A 20,543-nucleotide genomic window follows, 5' to 3' on the forward strand; every position below is an offset into this window, starting at 1 on the left:
CACCACGTCTTCGAGCGGACCCACCACTTCGCCGGTTGGAGCGCTCTAGGCTTTCTATGGGCTTTCATTACTCTCGCCATTTCATATGATCCCTCAATCAAAACCTACAGCAACGATTTAGGTTCAAAATTGATAAAAAGCTAAGAATTCTGGTTCATTATTGGAATCACTGTCTTAATCATCATTCCCTGGTTAACTGTGAGATGGATCCCGGTTCGCGTCTCATCTCCATCAGGCCACGCCGCTATCATCAAGTTCCACGGCGGTGTCAAAGCCAGAATCCTCGGCAGAATCAGCTCGTATCCGTTATGTCGCTTTCGGAATCATTTCAGACAACAAGAAAGAACACATGATGCTCGCCGGAGCTGTCAGCGACTTCACGAGATCTCTAGTGTCGAGTCCGCCGCGGCACCTGTGGGACCCACTTTAAAAAAAAATAAAATTAAAGGAAACAACGTCAAACAGCCGTTAACTATGGATTTAAATGCACCCTTATTCTGGAATATGGGGAAGGTTTTTGCACCAAGGTCAAAAATGGGGGGTCAACACTCTAGGGGGATTTAGTTCAAGGATAGTGGATGTGCACCTTAACCCTAAAATGAAAATATTCTGGGCTAACTTAGATATTAATAACTTATAAATCATCTTTTACATTGAGATATTGTTGAGTATTATTAATTGGCAAGTAGTTTTGGTGGTACCATATTTGAGTTCTCATTTTATATATATGTGTGTGTGATCGATCGATACTCATGAAATATTTTCATATAAATATATGGAGTATCTAGTATTCGGTTAAATCTTGGATTACTTATATGGCATGTAAATACCATATAGAGAATATACATAACTATTAACTTTGTGTGGATTTCTATATATACATTTGATTTTATTTAAAGGGGAAAACAATAATCATACACTAATTTTGGGTAGATTTCTTAATAAGGAATTAATCTAAAACTTATAAATATAAATTTATTCAAAGCAAATTCTCTTCAAATCCAATTAACAATTACAGAGGAGATGGGCTAGGGTGCCGATAGCCGCATGATGTGCTGGCCCACGCACTTAATTAATTAATTAATTAATAAGCCCGAATCAAACTCAATTAACCGTAAATGTAATTATGATTAATTAATTACTAATGATTAAATACTTAACACTACTCAAAATCCACATGCATGCAGACATGCGCATGGTAGTTTTTCCCATTGCAGAGTCCATGCTTGTTACCAAGATCTTCTAAAATTGGTCTGATTAGGGGCCACAGGAGGAAGAAGATAATGATGTTATTATCAAGGTGATAAGGTTGTGATTTACAAATTTTTTAATAAGGTTTTTGAGGTGCTTGACTTGACACAAGAGAGAGAAGAAGGGAGAAACATGCACATGACCAGTGCTTCGATGATTTACTGCTCAATCATTTTTTATCTTCTATAAAAATATAATAATCTGGTTTTGGTTTTATGTTTCTAAGCAGTTGATTTGCCATAGATATATATAAGTATCAAGTGTGACAATGTCACAATGTTAAGATAGAGTAGAATATATAGATAGAGGCTTTAATTTCTGCACTCAATTTATGGGAATTACAAATTCAAGAGGAGCATTTGATTCTCTTCAACAACTAGGCCCATCAGGGTGGGCCTTGCAAAGCAAATGGGATAATTTGTTTCTCGCGGCAACAAATTTTATGTTTTCTATAAATACATCAAATGTAAAAATATTACTATAGCACCTGGCCTCAACATTTATATTTTTATTTACAGAATATATATACGTATGAAAAAGATTTTCTTGTACTCCTAAAAATATTTTACTAATATTAATATTAATAAATCGGGCAATTAATGAAAGGGACCATCTGACCACCATTGAGAAAAAGTTAAAAGTAAAAATGTCAAGTCACTCGCCGTCTCCTTCATTTCCTTGAATTAAACTTCCGATTGGGATTCCGATTCCCTTCGGATTATCCGAATTTCTACCATAATTGCCCTAAATCACCCGTCGCCGATGAATTGTGAATCCATCGGCCTCGATTCGTCGACTTGATTCTGCTCTGTATTGTATTACCGGTGAGTGTTGGTCAGCTTCGATTTCTTTGGATTTTATTTTTCTGACCTTGTACTTAAGCTTCTGATTTTACATTTTTCTGATGATGTGGTCGCAAATTTCTAGTGTGAGAAGAGGAATGCAGAGCCAGGTAGTGTGCAGCGGGTGCAGGAGTCTTCTAATGTACCCGAGTGGGGCCACCAATGTGTGTTGCGCCTTGTGTAATTCTGTCACCACCATCCCCCCTTCAGGTTATTTCTGGATTTTCCAATCTAGTACCATTTCTGTTCTTAGTGTGTATGTGTGTGTGGGTGGGTGGGTGGGGGTTGTGGGTTGAAGAAATGGGCAAGGATGGTGATAATTGAACAGAGTAATTATGAACTAATTTTCAACTGGCTGGATATTTTCAGTCTATACGATAATGCTTTGTTTCAATTTTACGAATTGTGGGGAACTGCTGAACGGGTGAACATCTGAAAGAATTAGTTGTTATTATTTCAAGTGTATGTAATTTTTTATTCCGTGTGTTCTGGAGGCAAAATTGAGAGGTCTTGAATCTCATTTGTGTCACAGTGTGCAAATGGAAAATGTTGTTACAACTGGGAGTGTCTAGTAAACCCTGTTGCTTGCCTTGCTATAGGGTCATTAGTAACTATTATGGAGAAACTACTTTCTCTTAGATTGATATGTGAGTGTGCGTTCCAACTTACACGGAGCATGTGCTTCTGCCATGAAACATGGCCAGGTCTTCTTTGGGCTTCCAATGTTTTATAACGTCTCTAGTTAGCTCTTGAAGAATATGATTTTGTTGCTCAGGACAACAAAATCATTTTAGAAGATCTTAATCTTTTTCTTTCATTTGGTTGAAATTCATATCTTCCTTATGGCAGCCCCTATTTCCTTACGACTGAAAAGAACCTTATTTGAGTAATTCACCATTAGTTATGATGGAAAAGGTGACTTGGCATGTTAAAGATGTTCTCCGCTCTTTCAAGTGAAAAGGTGGCTAGCATGCAAATAAAAATGAAAACATCTAAACATTTATGTTGGAATTATTATTCTTTCTTTACCACTTTGGTTAGCCTTACTCAAAGACAGTACGATGATCAAGATGGAATTGCCTTTGATTATTATGGAACAATATTCCTCGTGCATATTAGGATATTCGGTAAAATATCAGATCAGGCTTCTACTCTTTTTTTGTGGGATTGGTTTCTTGCTGATCTGAAGTGCCTTAGTGGCATGTTCCTTTTCAGCGTCATGACTCATGAGTTCAAGTGACAAGCACTAGCTTCGACTTTCCACTTTCAGTTTGATTTTGTTTAGGCTCTCATGTTGAAAGGCTGAGTTTCATATTGGTGTTCTGATATGAGACTTCAATTGCTTGCTATGTAGATTGTATTATACTAATTCATATGTTTGATGTTAGAATATAAGAGCAGGCTATGATTCATTTTCTGGTTTGTATATCCATATTCTTTTTAGGAAATACTGTGATGCTTAAATCTCAATTTCAGTATATGGCTACTATTCTGGTGATTCGATGATTGTTTCATGATTCCCGTTTAGCAAATGTGATGCTTGGGCATGATAAACTTTACTATGATGTGATTTGAAATTTGGATATTGTTTGGGGGATTTGCTAAAGCTAAAAACCTGACTCATACTCAGGAATGGAAATGGCCCAACTGATATGTGGAGGCTGCCGTACATTATTGATGTATACTCGGGGTGCTACCAGTGTGAGATGCTCCTGTTGTCACACAGTGAACCTAGCACCAGGTAATACAATTATGAAGAAATGATAGCTGTCATGGTTTGTAGTGTCAGTATCCTTTGATGTACTTGCTATCAGGGAGTTATTGGTTTTGAATGTATGTTACTTTTTGATGTACTTGCTGATCATGAAGTTATTGATTATATGGTAAATATTTATTGATTATATGGTAAATATGATATTTTCTTTGTTTCTTTATTCCTGTGGAACCTTTTCCAAGTGAGCTCCTTTAATCAGTTCTAATAGGGAGAACTAAATTTCTATGGTTTTCTAATACTTATATAGTTATATCCTGGTAAGATTATGTGTACCCTTGGAATTATGTTGTAGGTTATTCATCTGGAGAGTGTGCGTGTTTGCGTGTATATATTGCTAAAATTACATTCCAAGTCTAATTTCACTTCTTTCTTAACCTTGATTAAGCATTTTCTTATAAGTATATTTTTTTTGGGTTTTGGCTGTCTTTTGGTTAGCACCTAATATCGCTCACATCAACTGTGGAAACTGTCACACGACACTCATGTATCCTTATGGTGCTCCATCTGTCAAATGTGCTGTTTGTCAATATATCACAAATGTCAATGTAAGTACATTGGCTGTTTATTTATTTATTGGAAGTCAGCTCCTCTATCATTCCTGTTCTAGTTTATCCAATGCAGCTATTCATATATTTAAGCATTCATCGGGTGTCTTATTGCTGGACCACTTAGTGTCAGTCCTTATTATCTCATTGATTCATACTGGCAGATGGGAAATGTTAGGGTCCCACTTCCCATGCATAGGCCAATCGGACCTGCCTCTCCAGCACCGATGCCTTCTGGTTCATCGGTGAGTTCTGATATCTGATCATGTCTTCCTAGAACTTGAGTGCTTAGGCAGGCTTAACTAGTGAAAACTAATTATGATAGTATGTTTTCACTTTCATTTCTTTCCTTCTCACCTTGGTTTTTCTAATTATGGTCCAATGCAGCCATTACCCAATCCCCAGAGCCAAACTGTCGTTGTGGAAAATCCTATGTCCGTTGACAAGAGCGGGAAACTGGTAAATCCATTATTATTATGTTATTTTTATTGTCCTTGAACTCTTCCAACCAAAACCACTATTCTGAGAATAACTTAAAATGTTTAGGTAAGCAATGTTGTTGTCGGCATAACGACGGACAAAAAGTGAGCCTGCAAGAAACCTTGGCTGGACCACTGAATTATCTCACTAACCAGGGAGTGCTTTGAAATTGTTGGCATTTTGGGTATTGTTGAGGAGTGTGCATATTTGGCGGGATTGTATGTTAGTGGCGTTGCTGCTTTGCAGTTGGGCGCCTCTGTACTATCAGTCATTTGTGTGATGTACATTAAGATAACATATGTGCATATATAGTGTGTATGTAGACAGCAATCTATTTCATCTTTTGTGTGGATATATTGTGGCCGTGGGAGCTCATGGGATGGGAGAGATCAAAAGGATAAAATTTTCATTATGTGTTTTGTCATTTGAGTAAAATATGAAACTTCTCTGGCGTAAAGGTAACCTTTAAGCCTTGCTATGTTTAGTTGCTTCTTTCTGGCTAATGATTTGAACAGCTGATTGTCAGATGATAGCCATGGCACCAAATGCAACAGCCGGCTTGACAGCGACTTTTCTCATCTAATGTTGTCCTCTCTCTCTCTCTCAAATCAGTTATAGAACAGCAAATGCTTTTCAACTTTCAAAGAGTGATATGTTATGCAATAATATCAATGATTTGTTTATGAATTTCCATGTTTGCAATACGTCCCACATCATTCCTATACATGCGTGTGCATCGAAATTACAAAATGTGTCGAAATAATACTTGTAATAAAAGTGTCGCCGAGTGTCTTGACAGACATACTATTAAAGTACGTTTATCGCATAAACAATAATTAAAAAACAACATTTTGAAGTCTTTTGAGCATTATTACTTCCAAGGCATATGTATCTTACTAGTGCATTATTGGTTTGATTATGAAGGAAGATTAATATTTGTACCTCTATAAAACAGTGGAATCGACAGAGGCGATGGATGACAAGCTACCTAACTCTTAATGTCGCAATAGATAATGTTTGTTTGCATGCAAATGCAGTGAATGGAGATATGAATGTTTAGCCCTTGTATAGATCAGTAACAAAAATCAAGGAAAAAAAAACAGAGTATTAAATAATGATTTTGCCTAAAGAACAATAGGAGAAGAAGCAGCAGCAGAAGTGGCAGATTGTACAGCTGGATTGTGGTGGTGTTGGGATTGAGAAATCCAGGCCAACCACCTGTTTACAACGCCTTCCTCCTGTCTCTCTCTCTCCTCCTTCCCTCCATTATTGCCCCTGTACCTACTCATCCCTGTTATTTCCGACACGCTTCTCCCATTTATTACGCCGCTGCCACTCTCCCCCTCCTCTCCACCCAGCAGCATTTCCGATCCCAGGTACAGCAAATCCGCCGCCTGCACGTCGCTCCACCGCCGCAGCCCCTCCCCGCCCCCCGATATTATGATCCGGTGCTCCAGGCGATGCTTGTCCCCCTGCACCGGCAGCTGCCCGTCTTTCCTGCCCGCTTTCCCCCTCCTGCCCGGATTTTCCGCCACTGACAACCTGTCCAACATTTTCCCGCCAGAACCCGCCCCTGTTTTCCGGCGGGAGTTCCAGCTGTCCAGCGACACGCGCCCCCGGAGGAGATCGTCCCGCGGATTCTCCGCGATGATCTCCAGGGCGGTGCCCCGCTCCCCCGCGGAGGAGTGCCGCCCCGACACCCTCGGGGCCGGTGCGGGGGCGGGGGCGGCGCCGCTGGCCCGCGGCGTGGCTAGAGCGCTGGTGTCGACGAGCAGCACGTCCTCGGGGTCCACCCTGTAGCGGCAGAGCGGACACGTGGAGTGCGCCTCAAGCCAGGTATCGACGCACTCCACGTGGAAGGCGTGCTTGCATTTGGGCAGCAGCCGCAGCACCTCCTCCGCCTCGAACTTGTTCAGGCAGACGGCGCACTCGAGGCCGTCCTTGTGCCCGCGCAGCGACGAGAACCGGAACATCGGCAGCGACTCGATCACCTTCCGGTTGATCCCGGAGTTCCTCCTCGACGGCGGGTAGCCTCTCGAAGCATTACCGTAGCTGCTCCCTTTGCAATGCTTCACGTAAAGAAGCAGTAAAAAAGTGATTGAGAAAGTGGTGGTGAGTATCCCCACCACGGCCGCTATTCCGGGCTTGAACGCCGCGGAGGTTCTGAGCGGCGGCGGTGGAGCGGTGGTGGAGTTGGCAATAGTGGTGGCATTCCCAGTGGCGGCGGTGAGTAAAGAATGATTGGAGAGAATGAAGAAAAGGAGAAAAGTGAAGATGGGCATGTTAGATTGTGAGTCGGTTGAGAGCAATAGTGGATTGTATAGAAAGGGGGGGAAGGAAAATGCAAAGAAGAAAAGACAAAAGCATGTAGCAGAATGGAGAGTGTTATAGTGGAATTGGAATGATAGAAAGGGGCGGTTTTTGTCTGAAAGGCAGAAGCTTGATGAGTATAAAAGAGAATCTTAGGATCAGGTAGTTTGATGTCTCTCCACCGTACAGGCACGTATATATACGCATAGGAGAGGAGATGGTGATGATGATGATGATATAGTAGTAGTAGGCAAACATGTGAGACAGGCTTGGCTGGAATTCATATTTGCGAATGCTTAAACCGTGGGATTGGTCTTTCCCGTGTTTACTAGTTTTCTTTCACACTGTTATGCTGTCCGCTGGATTCTCATTTTCTAGATCTACCATGTCTACTCTTATACTCCCTCCGTCCCAAACCAAATGTCTTATTTTTCTTTTTGGGCTGTCCCAAACGAAATGTCCTATTTCCTTTTTTGGTAATACACACTCTCTCTATACTTAATATTTAAATAATTTCCACCAACTCACTTTATCTACTTTATACACATTTCTTAATCTCCGTGCTGAAAAGAAATAGTAGGACATTTCGTTTGGGACGGAGGGAGTACATACTATACCACCTATGTCACTACCCAATACTACTTTTATACCAATACTTTTCTCTTTTTTTCAAATAAGCATTTTTTTTTTGTCGTAAAAAATTGGGTATTTTACTCACAATTATAATACTGCCACACTTTACTTTTTAATTTGTCGACACTTTCCAAATATAGTACGTGGTCTCTAATTTCTCTACACATATTAAACAAATGATCCACATTCACTTTACACTCTTAATCCCTTATTCTTAATTTTCTTTATCAAAATAAGTGGGGCAAACGGAGTATCATCTTATTCTCTCTTTCAAAGAGTTTTCCTCAAATAAGTGCATATTAGTAGTAATTTTTTGCTAAAATGATGTGAAACTACCGAATTTATCCTCGATGTTAGTTCTCCAATATTACTATGACTTGAAGACTCCAAATATTTCTTATGGATAAAATGAGTAAATCTCCTCATTTTTTGACAAATTGGTGGAATGTATGACTTGAAGGCCCTCATATTCATCTCTTAGCCATGCGTTATATCCCTAAGAGGCCCAACTAGGTGTTGTGCTGAGATTTCAATGATTGTATTTTTGTGCAGTCTGTAGCAAGCAAGAGATGTGATGTATCAAAATCAAAATAATCTTGAAAACAAACTATGGCACAAGACTGGAAATGGAGGGGTCTTAAAAATAGGTCATATTTGGCATTTTTCCTCAGTGGACCAAACTTTGCATTTAGCAATTGGTTACTTCACTGTTATTAACTTCTAATTGAGGCGTGGGCTTCAAATGGGTCCTAACTCTATAAGGGTACATCTACATCATGTGAACGAATTGATAGAAACATTTGGATTGAATCATTGGAATGCAAGAAATTTTTTATTCCATGCTTGTACTTCACAATAATACACCATTACCTTTTCTCTATAAAATGCCTTGAGTGATAATACATTTGGAGCTAGAAAGTCTACAAAATTCTGAAAAGAAAATGCTAAAAATAAATTAAAAACAAAATAAAGAAGTAATTAGCTTACTCCCAAAATAAGAGGTAGGATTTTCCGACTTATTTATTATTAATGGGGAATTTAAAATTACTCGGCTTTGTTTCATCCAAATTCATCGAGTGACATCTTCTGTCCCACAATTTAAAATTACTCGGTTTTGTTTCTTCCAAATTCATTGGGTGAGATCCTTTATCCCACAATTTAATGTAACCTACCGTGTTTCACTCTTAATTTGGAGTATAATTTTAATTATTTTTTCTAAAATATTGATTTATTATGTTTTAGTAGGAGTATTATTTTAAAATAATTAAAAAGGATTCACTCATTAATTAGGATTTATAATTTATTATTATTATTATGATTGGGGTAAGGGTCTCACATTTTATGTGAGTATTAAAATAATTAATTAAAGTGGAGAAATGGTCTACTACTTACTTTTACTAAAAATAGAAATTGATATTAATATATGAAACGGTCAATAAAGAAAATATGGATACTAAAAATTGAGACGAAATAAGTAATATATTTTTATTTTTATAAAAAATAATTACATAAAATAAAAAAAATTAAGAGTGAGTTAAATTGTGGAACAAGGATTCCATCCGCGAATCAAATTCAGTGACCCGCAATATCTAGTATATTTATTCAATACTTTATATGATTAAATTAAATTTGTTAAACAACCGTCACGGGTTAATGATTATCTGGAATTATTTTAGTTTGTGCTTTTGAACTTGAAATATAGTTTTACTATTTACTTATAAACAGTCCAAAGGCACACTCAGAAATGTAATTCTATTAAAAGAATCCACCAATTACAAAAAGAAAAAAAGTATGTCAAAATCTTTTAAATTTTTAATTGAATACATCCTTTTAAAATTAGGTAGAAAAAACTGTTGAAATTAGGTTTATTAATCCACGGATTACAAAAAATATGTCAAAATCTTTCAAATTTTTAATTGAATACACTGCCCCTTAACTTAGTCAGAAAAAACTGTTGAAATTAGTTAAATAAACCGACTAATCTTTAGGGTGTGTTTCATAAAATTTTCATTGAAAAATAATGAATAAGAAAAAATGAGAAAAAAATATCAATTTTTCATTTTTTATATTTTATTAAAGATGAAAATATGAAAAATATTTAAAAATATTTTAACATCACTACTTAAAGATAATACTCCCTCCGTCCCATTAGTAGTGTCCCACTTTTCTTTTTGGATTGTCCCATTAGTAGTGTCACATTCCGTTTATGATAATATCCTCTCTCTCTCTATACTTAATATTTAAATAATTTTCACCAACCCACTTTATCTACATTCTACACACTCCTTAATCTTCGTGCCCAAAAGAAATGAGACACTACTAATGGGACGGATAGAGTATTATTCAACATTGTTGAATAAATGAGCTAACAGAATCTGTCCAAAAAATATTTCACCATGTTCGAAGAAAAATTTTATATCATAGTAATAAACATATAGAAAAAGAGTTAAAATATATTTTCTCTCATTTTGAATCACATTTTTCATCAAAGTAAATGGATACTAAGAGAGCAAATTGAAAAGGAGAGAGAGAACATGAGGTCTTGCGTTCGAGTCCAAGGTAGTGCAATCATAAAATTTTTGTATTTTCTTTGTCCCATTAAAAATAGTCTGTTTTTTACTTTGACTTGTCCCACTATAAGTGAGATGTTTTGAAAAAATTTAACCTTAAAAAAGTGGTCCTACAACTTTTAATCGGCTTACGTATTCTTCTTAATTCTCGTGCCGAAAAATTTTGAGTTAGTTATAATGGGAGGGATGAAGTATTAATTTATGTAATTTATTAAAAAAAAGGGGGGGAAGAGGGGGGAGGGAAGAGGAGAGAGAGAGCCCAAAATCAAACGAAAAGGGGTTTTGCAAAGATCCAGAAATTTAATCGTTGCTCTGATAAGTAAAGATCCGATCTTGGGTAGGTCAGGCGATATAACTCTGATTGCATAGAAATATGGCGACGCCTTCTGCAGCATCAGGAAATGTACAATCGCTGCTGCAATACGTCTCGGTGATAACATTAATGGCTTCCATTTTGACGGCGTCATACTTCACCAGCGTGGAAGCAAAGCCCAAATCATCAACTGCTTTTGTGAAGAAGACCGTTTCCTCTCATTCCATAGTTATCTTCTCCAAATCTTACTGCCCGTACGCCCATTTTCCTCACTCTTTTTACTGGATTATTATGTCGCTTTTACTGTCAGCTCGTTTTAATTATTAGGTATTCTTATTACTCGAAAATTAGGGATATTTGGTTTTCTTTTACTTGATATCCAGCTTAGGCTGAGGTCGAATATTTGGGATGTTAGGTTTTCCATAAATTGGAAGATTGGTTTTCTCAATTTGGAATCGGCTTAAGCTCCCGTTGTTAACTTGTGAATACAATGTAGGGATTTGGCTAATAGATATGATAAAAGAGAAAAAACTGCGATCACACACTAAATGCTCCTTGCTGTAATTTCTCATTGGATTTTTTCACTTGACTGTTAATGTATGCAATGCAAATTTGCAATTATATAGTAGTGGATGGAATTGCTAACTGAAAGCAGTTTTATAGTGTTTTTGTTTTACTGAGACCATCATATGAAATTCCTGAGCTAGTAATTATGAACTGTGGAACCTTTGCAAGTGAGTCTTGTATAATAAATGGAAGAACTGGACTTCAGTATTTCAGACTAATTCAATAGGATCAGCAGATTTGTAGGATGTCTTCTTATATTAGGGAGGTGTCATTTTGAATCTAACGCAGTTGTCTTGCCGCATGGTGCGTGTTTGACTGTGTAATAATCTTTTATTCAGTTATTGAATTTTTAGGATCAGTTATCAGAGTGTCACTGCAATTGGTATATCAATTCGTAAGCTTCTTTATGGAGTGGTTTGAATGTATGAATCATGATGTGTTCATTTACATATTTTTGAGTTATGGTTTGAAATGGGTGTTTTGGAAAAATTCGAGGGTGTCGTTTTAGGGTCCTACTGAACTCAATTCCCTTGGTCTCTAACGCTTATCAAAGTTAGATTAATCTAACGTAATAATCCGAGTGCAACTAGGTGAATTAACTTAATAATCTGTGGTTCAAACTTGTCCGTTTAAGCTGTTTCCTGTCAGCCTTAGCAATATTATGTTAATTTTATTTTTGTCATTGCTATGTAGATATTGTAGAAGGGCTAAAGCAGTCTTCAAGGAGCTGAAGCAGGAGCCATATGTTGTTGAACTTGACGAGAGAGGTTTCTTGTTCACAAGCTCTCCATTTTTCATTTCAACTCTAGATATAAATAATGATACAATTGAATTTATGACTAATTCCAATAGCAACACATTATTTGTTATTCCATACTCTTTTCTCTCTAACTCGCCCCATTGCATCTTCAATTCATTATGAATTCTATACTCCACCGGTGATTAGCAAAAAAAAATAATGACTATTAATCTGAATTTATTACGTCAAAAACATGTAAATCTGATTATTCTTGTTTGGACTATTGGTTTGGTTTGCAGATGATGGTGGAAAAATTCAAGATGCTTTGAGTAAGATTGTTGGGAGGCGAACTGTACCCCAGGTTTTTATAAACGGGAAGCATCTTGGAGGCTCTGATGGTAATTTGTTTCTCTTCCGTGTTCAATTTCTTCCTCATGGAGCTAGATTAACAGCCGCTTCTTCTGTAACAAAGAACATGTGAATTGGTTGCAGATACAGTCGAAGCATACGAAAATGGAGAACTCGCAAAACTTCTAGGCATCGGTAGTGTGGATGAGGAAGAACTTTGAAACAGCAATCCATCCATTTGTACTTTTGCCAAACCCTATTAAAACATGAATTAGCAGGTAAACATTCGGTTTGCAACGAGTTTATTGCTACTTATCCTGCTCTTGCCTGACATTTGTTTATACTACACTTCATGTAGGAATGTTAAAATGTTGTATTGGTTCCTTCCAAGTTACCCAGTGTGAACTAGGTTTTGATCTACTGCTAACTGTTATTTTTGCACTGCAAATCTACAAGAATTGTTCAACCCAAAAACTTCAAAACCCAAATGGACAAATTGGATTATCAATTGTGGGTCTTTCCTAGTTTAGAGATTACTCTGTTTTTTATTTTTCAATCTCTCTCTCTCTCAAGTCTCAACTGGGTCATATATGTCCCTCCAAAAAAAAACTGGGTCATATAGGTCTGGAGAATCTAGAATCAAGATTGTAAGGATGAAGTGATTTGAAGTTGAATCGAGATTGTAAGAATGAAGTGATTTGAAGTTGTAGATATCTGTATAATAAAATCAAATGTTAATTGCCCATAAAATATTGAACTTTCATCCAATTCTGGTTTTGCACACAAACTTTGAATTGTGGCGTGATAATTACTAAACTTTTGATTTTATCTGATTTTGCTACTAATCCAAATTCCGGCCAAATACCAAGCTAATATATAATATGGTGTGTCAATTTTAACGTGGCGTATTTATTCTTGCGTGACAATTGGTTGGCAAAATAATATTTTTTATTTAATTTCTTAACAATATTAAAAGAACACAAAGTAAATGACTCAAATTGTCAATAATTTAATATATCAAATCAAATAATAGTATTTTTTTTCGTTGAATTAATTAATTGAATAAATTCAATAATAATAAGGGGATTCTTCGAATTTAGGTGTGTCAGCCAAAAAATATTTTAATTATCAATAACTTAATATATTAAAAAAATTATTTAGCTAAGTAATAAAGTTTATTAAATTTTCATTATCTAAAGATTTTTTTTATAAACTATATATATTTATACTATTTGAATGACTTCTATTTTATGGAGTAAGCAATTGCGTAATAGTGAATTAGAAAAAAAATTGATTTAAACTTGAGAATTAAAAAAATACTATTATTTGATTTGATATATTAAGTTATTGACAATTTTGGTTATTTGCTTTGTGTTCTTTTTTTTATTAATAAGAAATTAACAACAAATACGTCACGTCAAATATTGGCACGTCATATTAGCCTGATATTTGACCGGAATTTGAATTAGTAGCAAAAACAAATAAAATCTGAAGTTTAGTAATTTCCACGCTACAGTTCAAAGCTTGTGTGCAAAACTAGAATTGAACGAAAGTTCAATATTTTATGGGCAATTAACCCTAAAATCAACAATCTTCTTTTTTTCTTTTTTTTTCTTTTTTTTTTGTTGCTTCAATTTATTTTGTTTCTTTTCTATTCTACCACTTACACTACATTTTCAAATTTTCTAGTCGTACATTGTTTTTTCTTAATTGAAGTTATGCTCCTTTTTGAAAACTTAACGATTTAAAATGAGTAAATCCTAGCAAAGGATGAAATAGTTTTTAAAATTTCTACTTATAAATTACAACGTGAAGTGATTTCATTTGCAAATTAAGTGGATATAACTCTTGTATATAAGATCAAGATATATTGTCCTGTTCGTTAAAAAAATGATTTCGAACATATGCTGCCGCGTGAGGCGGCCAATCCTTTTCATTCAGATTCGATACTGTACAAATTTGTAATTTTCCAGAAAATCATTATTTGTTAAATATTTAATTCCATTAGTTTTACCTAGCTAGTTGCTAGCTGTAGGGCCGTCGATCGGTTCGGGTTCAATTACCCGTACCCGAATTTTCGGTTATCCGAACTTGAAATTGCCAAATTTCAATAATCGTTCACGAACCGTTTTAGGAGTTCGGTTACCCAATACCCGTTTCGATTAACCAATTGAATTATTTGGGTATCCGAAATACCCATTTAAAAAATAAAATTTAAATAATTTGCTAGTTAGAGGATTTGAACTCTGATCTCCAAAAAACACACAAAATAATTTATCCACTAAACTAAAGCACATTCTTATACTTTAAATATATCAAAATTTTATTTTAGCTAAGAATCGATTTAAAAAAACAAAAAAAAAACAAAATTTAAGATACAATTCTAGCTCATAACTCATAACTCATAAGTAATTCCCAGAGCCAACAGATATAGCAAGTATTTCATTGAAACAAATCCAAAAGGGTAAATATCATGAAAACCCCTGAACTATACTCACTTTATCAAAAATACCCTGAAACTTTTGAAATGTTCTCTAAACTCTCAAACTATCAGGTTTTTATCAAATATATCCTGCATCTATTTTTCGATTACCAGAAACATGATGTGGCTCGTCAGATGTCACAATGTAATTTATATTCTATTTTTTTAAAATGACACGGAAAAAACGACTTCGTTTCGTACCATATTCTATCGTGTTTATCCCTAATTATAGGTGATTAGCGTGAATTTCAAACACGATAGGAGTGAATTTTAAATTTCACAGTGGATTTTTTTAAATGATATGGTACGAAACGACGTCGTTTTTGCCATTGCATTTTATAAAAAATGGAATATAAATTATATTGTGCCATCCGGCGAGCCACATCACATTTATGGTGACCGAAAAATAGATGCTGGATATATTTGACAAAAGCATGATAGTTTGAGGGTTTAGAGAACATTTTAAAAGTTTCAGGGTATTTTTGATAAAGCAAGTATACTTCAGGAGTTTTTATGATATTTACCCAATCCAAAATATATAGCAATTCAAAACAAATCAAAACGAAAGGTTGCCGGTTAATTTCAAAACAAATATGATAGTTCATTGAAACAGGCTGTGATTCAATGACTCATAACTCATAAACTCATACGCAAATTCGAAATCAGAGGTTAATTTCTAATTGAAGTGATTCACAACAATTATTTGATTGAAATTCAGAGCTTAATTTCTAAATCATCACTCATCAGTCATAATATAGCAAGAGGTTGTTAATGAATAGAGCTCAAACAATACCTGTCGGACTGCCGGTTGCCGGGGCTCAGCGGCGTGGCACGCGGAGCGGCCTGGACGGGAGGCTGGAGCGGCCTTCTTCTCCTTAGGGCAGGTCGCGCTTAGGGCAATCGCACTGACGGAGGGCAGTGGATGGCGTCGGACGTCGGAAAGGGTGAAGGAGGCGGATGGAATTCAGGGAGCTTAGGGTTCTGTTTTGCGGATGAAGTTCGCACTGACGGAGGGCGGTGGATGGCGGCAGATGGAGGGCTGTGGATGGCGGCGAACGGAGGGGAGGGTGAAGAAGACGGAAGGAGCAGTAGGGTTCTGTAGCGGAGGGATGAAGTTAAATTCCTAATTTCAATTTCAATTTACAAATATATTATATATGATATATATTAAATAATTAATAAAATAATTTTCGATTATTTGTTAACTCGAATCGGTTATCGGGTTAATCGATAACCGAAAATTTTGAAAAATTAATAATCGAAATCAACTCATTACCCGAAATTTTCGATTATTGGATACCCAAACTCAGAATTTTCGATTCGATTAATTGAATACCCAAAATCCGATAACTATTTAGACAGGCCTAGCTAGCTGCATAATTGGTTTGGGGGAATTATCAGGATAGTTTGATGTGTCGTGTATAAAAGGGCAAACGTGGCAATATGCGCCTAACGCTTACTAGTTTTATTGGTGAGGCACGCACGTGTGTTCCCGCACGCGTGAACATATATATGTCTGTTTATACGTGAATGATTATCGGTCTAACGCAAATTAATGTTAATCTGCATTACAATTAATATTTTTAGGCTTAATTACGCCGGGAAAATAATTACTCGGATGTGATGAGTGAGCCTAATACACAATAGAAGACCGAAAATGACGGTTTTAAATTTATATTTCAGGTAAAATATAAATACGTTTTGAACTATGGATGTATCTACTAAAATCCATTTTAGCCTTGTGACCCAAAATGATATACTAGCTCATACATAGAAGCTGTGGATTAGCCAAATTAAGCTGTTTTAATTAAGGACACGACCTAATATAAATTTGTTAATTTATATATTACTTCCTACTCATTTATGTAGAATATGCTTCAGAAACTTTGAGACATGGAGAAAACAAACGGAGAAAATGGTAAATGATGGCCTGGTTTATTGAGGTGTGAGGGACCAAAATTGAGAATAATATCGTTATATATTAATTATTTAGCTCAGGCTACTGCAAATTACGCAATTCATAGCATACTTATTCTCTCAATTTCTAATTGTGGAGTGTGCGGCCGAATTATGCCCATATAGTATTATACTACTAAGATTTTATATGAAATTTTTGGAGCTAACCATATCTTCATTGGGCATCCAATTCTTTTATATCTATGGATGATCATTCAGTGAGGATTAGCTCATTCCCTCAAAAAAAAAAAGTGACTTAATTCAAGTGCCAAAGTTTACGCACTCAAAGACTCTTATTTATAAGAAATTTTTTGTTCAATCTCGCTTACTTGTGATGTAATTTTTTCATTTTTATATGATTAGTGTGCCCACCTTTGTGTGGGTAGTGATCCCGCCTAGGGCTGTAAATGAATAGAGCTACTCGCAAGCTATTCGAGATTCGACTCGAAAAAAATTCGTTCGGAGCTCGATTCGATAGTGAACGAGCCGAGCTCAAGCCTCATTTCAAACTCAAGATTTTTATCGAGTTGAGCTCGAGCCTGATAGTACTTGGCTCATTGAGCTCGCGAACATGTTCAGATTCGATTGTTCGCGAACATGTTTGTGAGCCTGTTCACAAACCTTCAATCGAATTAGTGCACGAGCATATTAATTAAGAATTTTTTCCTAAATTTATAATGAATTCGAGCTCAAAATCATATATACAAACATCTAACAAGCCGAGCTCGAGCTCGAATTCGATATTATCGAGCATCAGTTGAGCCGAGCTTGAACATCTCAATTTATATATCAAACACACCCTTAGAAACGTGTCAAGATTCGCAGGACGTCCCACAAAAAAAATATGTGTCAAGATTCGTGGGACGGAGGGAGTATCAATTACCGACAATATTCGAACTAAAATTAACAGATAACAAAGAAATGCATAGATAGACGAAAGAAAGCGTACTCAAGTTCAATTATATCAGACGAATTTGTTTAGTTAAATTAGAAAACCTTTTTTTTTTTTTTGAATAACAAGTTTCGATTTGTGATTATTTAACGTATATTGTTATCAACTTATTGAGTTCATATATTGTATTTCCCTCCGTCCCACGAATCTTGACACATTTAGTATCGGCACGTGAATTAAGGAGTTATAGATTAGTGTTTTAAGTGTGTAAATAATATAGTTTAAAAAGTGATACAGTAGGAGAGAGAAGGTAATAAAGTGATAAAAGTATGAGAGAGAATGTAATAAAGTGATTAAGTAGGAAAAAGAATGTGAGAAATATTTTTGAACTAATTATTACTTTATTTAAAAATGTATCAAGATTCGTAGGACGACCCAAAAATAAATACATATCAAGATAAGTGGGACGGGAGGTAGTAATCAACTTGAACATGAGACATTATTGTCCATTTAATTACAATGAGAAACTTAAAAGGGCTCATGACCAGCTATATCGTAGATACAAACTTGTTTATTGCATTATTAAATCCCAATTCAAAAAAATTATAATTTGGATGACACCAATACATTAGGTGTTTTACGAAGAGTATATATATATATATATATGGGTGGGCTACCGTGAGAGCACGTCTTAAAATAAGAAATAAAAGCAATTTTTAATGTATGAATTTTATGTAGAACACGTATGAATTCGCTGTATAAATGTATGAATTGTGAAAAATAAATTTTTGCTACTTTTGAGATTCGAACTCAGGACCAGAAATCCATCCAACAGGGTTACGAATCAACCGTAGATCTTGATGATCTAAGGGTTGAAAATGATTCTTATTTTATATCTTAAGAAATGCTCTTATTTTAGCTCTTCCATATATATATATATATATATATATATATATATATATATATATATAAACTCCATCCCCGTCTCAATTATATCCGTCTCAATAATATAAGTTTGTTTTCCTTTTTCGAACGTCCCAAACATATAAGCTTGTTTCTCTAAAATGTAATGTTTTTTTACTTATCTACCACTACAAAAAAACGCGTGTTTACCGGCGTAAACTACCGGCGGCGCTTTTGCCGTCGGTACCTAACGGCGGCACGGCGGCGGCATTTCAGGCGACCCGAACCTTCGAAATTACCGGCCAGTTACCGACGGCAAACCCGCCGCCGTTAACTAGCGACGGCGACGCCGCCGTTAAGTTTTGAATATTCAATAAAACATTATTTTAACACAATTACCGACGGCGTTTTTGCCGTCGCTAGCTAGCGGCGGCACTTGCCCTCGGTAATGTCTAATATTAGGGCACGCGTAACCTCCTTTTTTCAGTTCTGCGCAAAACAGATCCCCCCACCCCCCGCCGCTTCTGCTGCTGCCACCAGCCGACCACCGCCGCCGACCGCCGCCGCCGAACCCCGCCGCCGACCGCCGCCGTGCCCAGCCGCCCGGTAACTCTCTTTCTCTCTCTCTCTCTCTAGATATCATTTAATTTTAATTATATATATATATATATAATTTTTAAATTTAATTTGACTTATATTCTTTATTTTAGTTCGACGATTTCGTTTCGCCGCTTTCTTCACGACACCCGCCGGAAACCACCACCGTACGTACGCTTCTCTTGTTTAATTATTTATTTATGAATTTTTTTATGTATTTATATGTTAATTAAATAGATTTATTTGTTATATATAGTTAATAATTAATTTATAATTAGCTTTGTTTATAAATAAATTATATGAAGCATGAATAATTTTAAATTATATCAATTGAAGTATGATTAATTTTAAATTATATATATTAATCAATTAGTATATGTTGTTAGTTTAATTTTAAATTATGAAGCATGATTAATTTTAAATTATATTTTAAGTTGTTAATTTGTTAGAATAATTTATATATGTTGGATAATTTTGTTAAATTAAATGTTATGTGCTATGTGTTTATGAAATGTTATATTATTATATATATATATATATATATATATATATATATATTGTGGGATAGATTTAATCAATTTCTTAAGGATCTTCTCCCTTTGGGATAGAAATTGATTATTTCTTAAGGATCTTCTCCCTACAAATGATTGTTTTTAATTTAATTACCATGATTTTTATTGCTTTTATTTGTATTGTATTATTGCTTCGACATTGGGGGGTCGGGTAGACCTAGTATAGGCTTAGTAAATTAGGACCACTATGGTCACTATAGTTGCTGGTAGAGTCGAGCACTTGGTAGTTAGGATAGTGGGGTTATGCTGTCGAAATTTTGTTAGATTTCAAGTAATTTATTATGTTTTATTTGTTTTTTTCAATTAGAATTTGCAAGAATGAGTGATAATCGTACGTGGATGTACGCGAGATACAATGATCGTACCGCATTTGAAACGGGGCTTGAGTTTTTCCTTGAGTGGGCGTTCAATCAAACGGCGTACACAGATGGACAAGGTAACATTAGGTGCCCGTGTAAGAAGTGCAAGAATCAAGCGTATTTAGATGTACCTACGGTCAGAGAACATGTTAGTAGGCGTGGATTTGTCCTGAATTACAAAGTTTGGGTTTGTCACGGGGAAGCACCGCTGTCTATGCCGAGAGAACATGCTATAATGAATGAGGATGATGGATTATACAATAACTACGAAAGGATGGTGCATGACCATGCTGGACCTAGTAATTATCAAGATCCTCCAAATCTGGAGCAGCCGCCCAATAATGACGCTCAACAGATTTATAACATGTTGGATGCAGCGGATACTCCATTGTACGCAGGATGTGACACGT

At 35.8% G+C, this 20,543-nt stretch overlaps 3 protein-coding genes and 1 long non-coding RNA gene across 7 annotated transcripts; 3 read left to right on the plus strand and 1 right to left on the minus strand.

The window, feature by feature from the left end:
• Positions 1-1,740: 1,740 nt before the first annotated feature.
• Positions 1,741-5,349, plus strand: LOC131004698 (protein LSD1-like). Its single transcript, XM_057931423.1, has 7 exons — positions 1,741-2,075; positions 2,179-2,303; positions 3,724-3,834; positions 4,303-4,412; positions 4,577-4,657; positions 4,800-4,871; positions 4,959-5,349. The coding sequence occupies exons 2-7, from the start codon at positions 2,192-2,194 to the stop codon at positions 4,998-5,000; spliced, it is 528 nt and encodes a 175-aa protein (XP_057787406.1). The 5' UTR covers positions 1,741-2,075; positions 2,179-2,191; the 3' UTR covers positions 5,001-5,349.
• Positions 5,350-5,933: 584 nt separating this feature from the next.
• Positions 5,934-7,707, minus strand: LOC131004487 (RING-H2 finger protein ATL43-like). The gene has a single exon (XM_057931186.1). The coding sequence runs from the start codon at positions 7,172-7,174 to the stop codon at positions 6,017-6,019; it is 1,158 nt and encodes a 385-aa protein (XP_057787169.1). The 5' UTR covers positions 7,175-7,707; the 3' UTR covers positions 5,934-6,016.
• Positions 7,708-10,601: 2,894 nt separating this feature from the next.
• Positions 10,602-13,122, plus strand: LOC131004723 (glutaredoxin-C4). Of its 4 annotated transcripts, none has more exons than XR_009095096.1 (5): positions 10,635-10,972; positions 11,979-12,052; positions 12,324-12,422; positions 12,517-12,650; positions 12,995-13,122. XR_009095096.1 is itself a non-coding variant. In XM_057931477.1 (4 exons), the coding sequence occupies exons 1-4, from the start codon at positions 10,779-10,781 to the stop codon at positions 12,591-12,593; spliced, it is 444 nt and encodes a 147-aa protein (XP_057787460.1). In that variant the 5' UTR covers positions 10,602-10,778; the 3' UTR covers positions 12,594-12,792. The 4 variants fall into 4 exon arrangements, 2 of the variants coding, with proteins under 2 accessions (XP_057787460.1, XP_057787446.1); XR_009095095.1 differs by lacking the exon at positions 12,995-13,122 and adding an exon at positions 12,731-12,792; XM_057931477.1 differs by lacking the exon at positions 12,995-13,122 and having other exon boundaries at positions 10,602-10,972; positions 12,517-12,792.
• Positions 13,123-18,797: 5,675 nt separating this feature from the next.
• Positions 18,798-20,526, plus strand: LOC131004789 (uncharacterized). Its single transcript, XR_009095107.1, has 3 exons — positions 18,798-19,211; positions 19,316-19,369; positions 20,082-20,526. It is a non-coding gene; the product is annotated as an uncharacterized LOC131004789 (long non-coding RNA).
• Positions 20,527-20,543: the final 17 nt, after the last annotated feature.

Source organism: Salvia miltiorrhiza, chromosome 1 (assembly GCF_028751815.1).
Source record: "Salvia miltiorrhiza cultivar Shanhuang (shh) chromosome 1, IMPLAD_Smil_shh, whole genome shotgun sequence".
Classification (NCBI taxonomy): domain Eukaryota; kingdom Viridiplantae; phylum Streptophyta; class Magnoliopsida; order Lamiales; family Lamiaceae; genus Salvia; species Salvia miltiorrhiza.

What these genes read in the sequence shown, in the direction of transcription:
- LOC131004723 (XM_057931463.1), top strand. Translation starts at nt 10,779, where the DNA reads ATGGCGACGCCTTCTGCAGCATCAGGAAATGTACAATCGCTGCTGCAA. An exon ending in TTCTCCAAATCTTACTGCCC is followed by an intron (nt 10,973 to 11,978) that starts GTACGCCCATTT and finishes ATTGCTATGTAG; the next exon opens with ATATTGTAGAAGGGCTAAAG. An exon ending in TGTTGAACTTGACGAGAGAG is followed by an intron (nt 12,053 to 12,323) that starts GTTTCTTGTTCA and finishes TTTGGTTTGCAG; the next exon opens with ATGATGGTGGAAAAATTCAA.
- LOC131004487 (XM_057931186.1), bottom strand. Translation starts at nt 7,174, where the DNA reads ATGCCCATCTTCACTTTTCTCCTTTTCTTCATTCTCTCCAATCATTCT.
- LOC131004698 (XM_057931423.1), top strand. Translation starts at nt 2,192, where the DNA reads ATGCAGAGCCAGGTAGTGTGCAGCGGGTGCAGGAGTCTTCTAATGTAC. An exon ending in CACCACCATCCCCCCTTCAG is followed by an intron (nt 2,304 to 3,723) that starts GTTATTTCTGGA and finishes ACTCATACTCAG; the next exon opens with GAATGGAAATGGCCCAACTG. An exon ending in CGATGCCTTCTGGTTCATCG is followed by an intron (nt 4,658 to 4,799) that starts GTGAGTTCTGAT and finishes GGTCCAATGCAG; the next exon opens with CCATTACCCAATCCCCAGAG.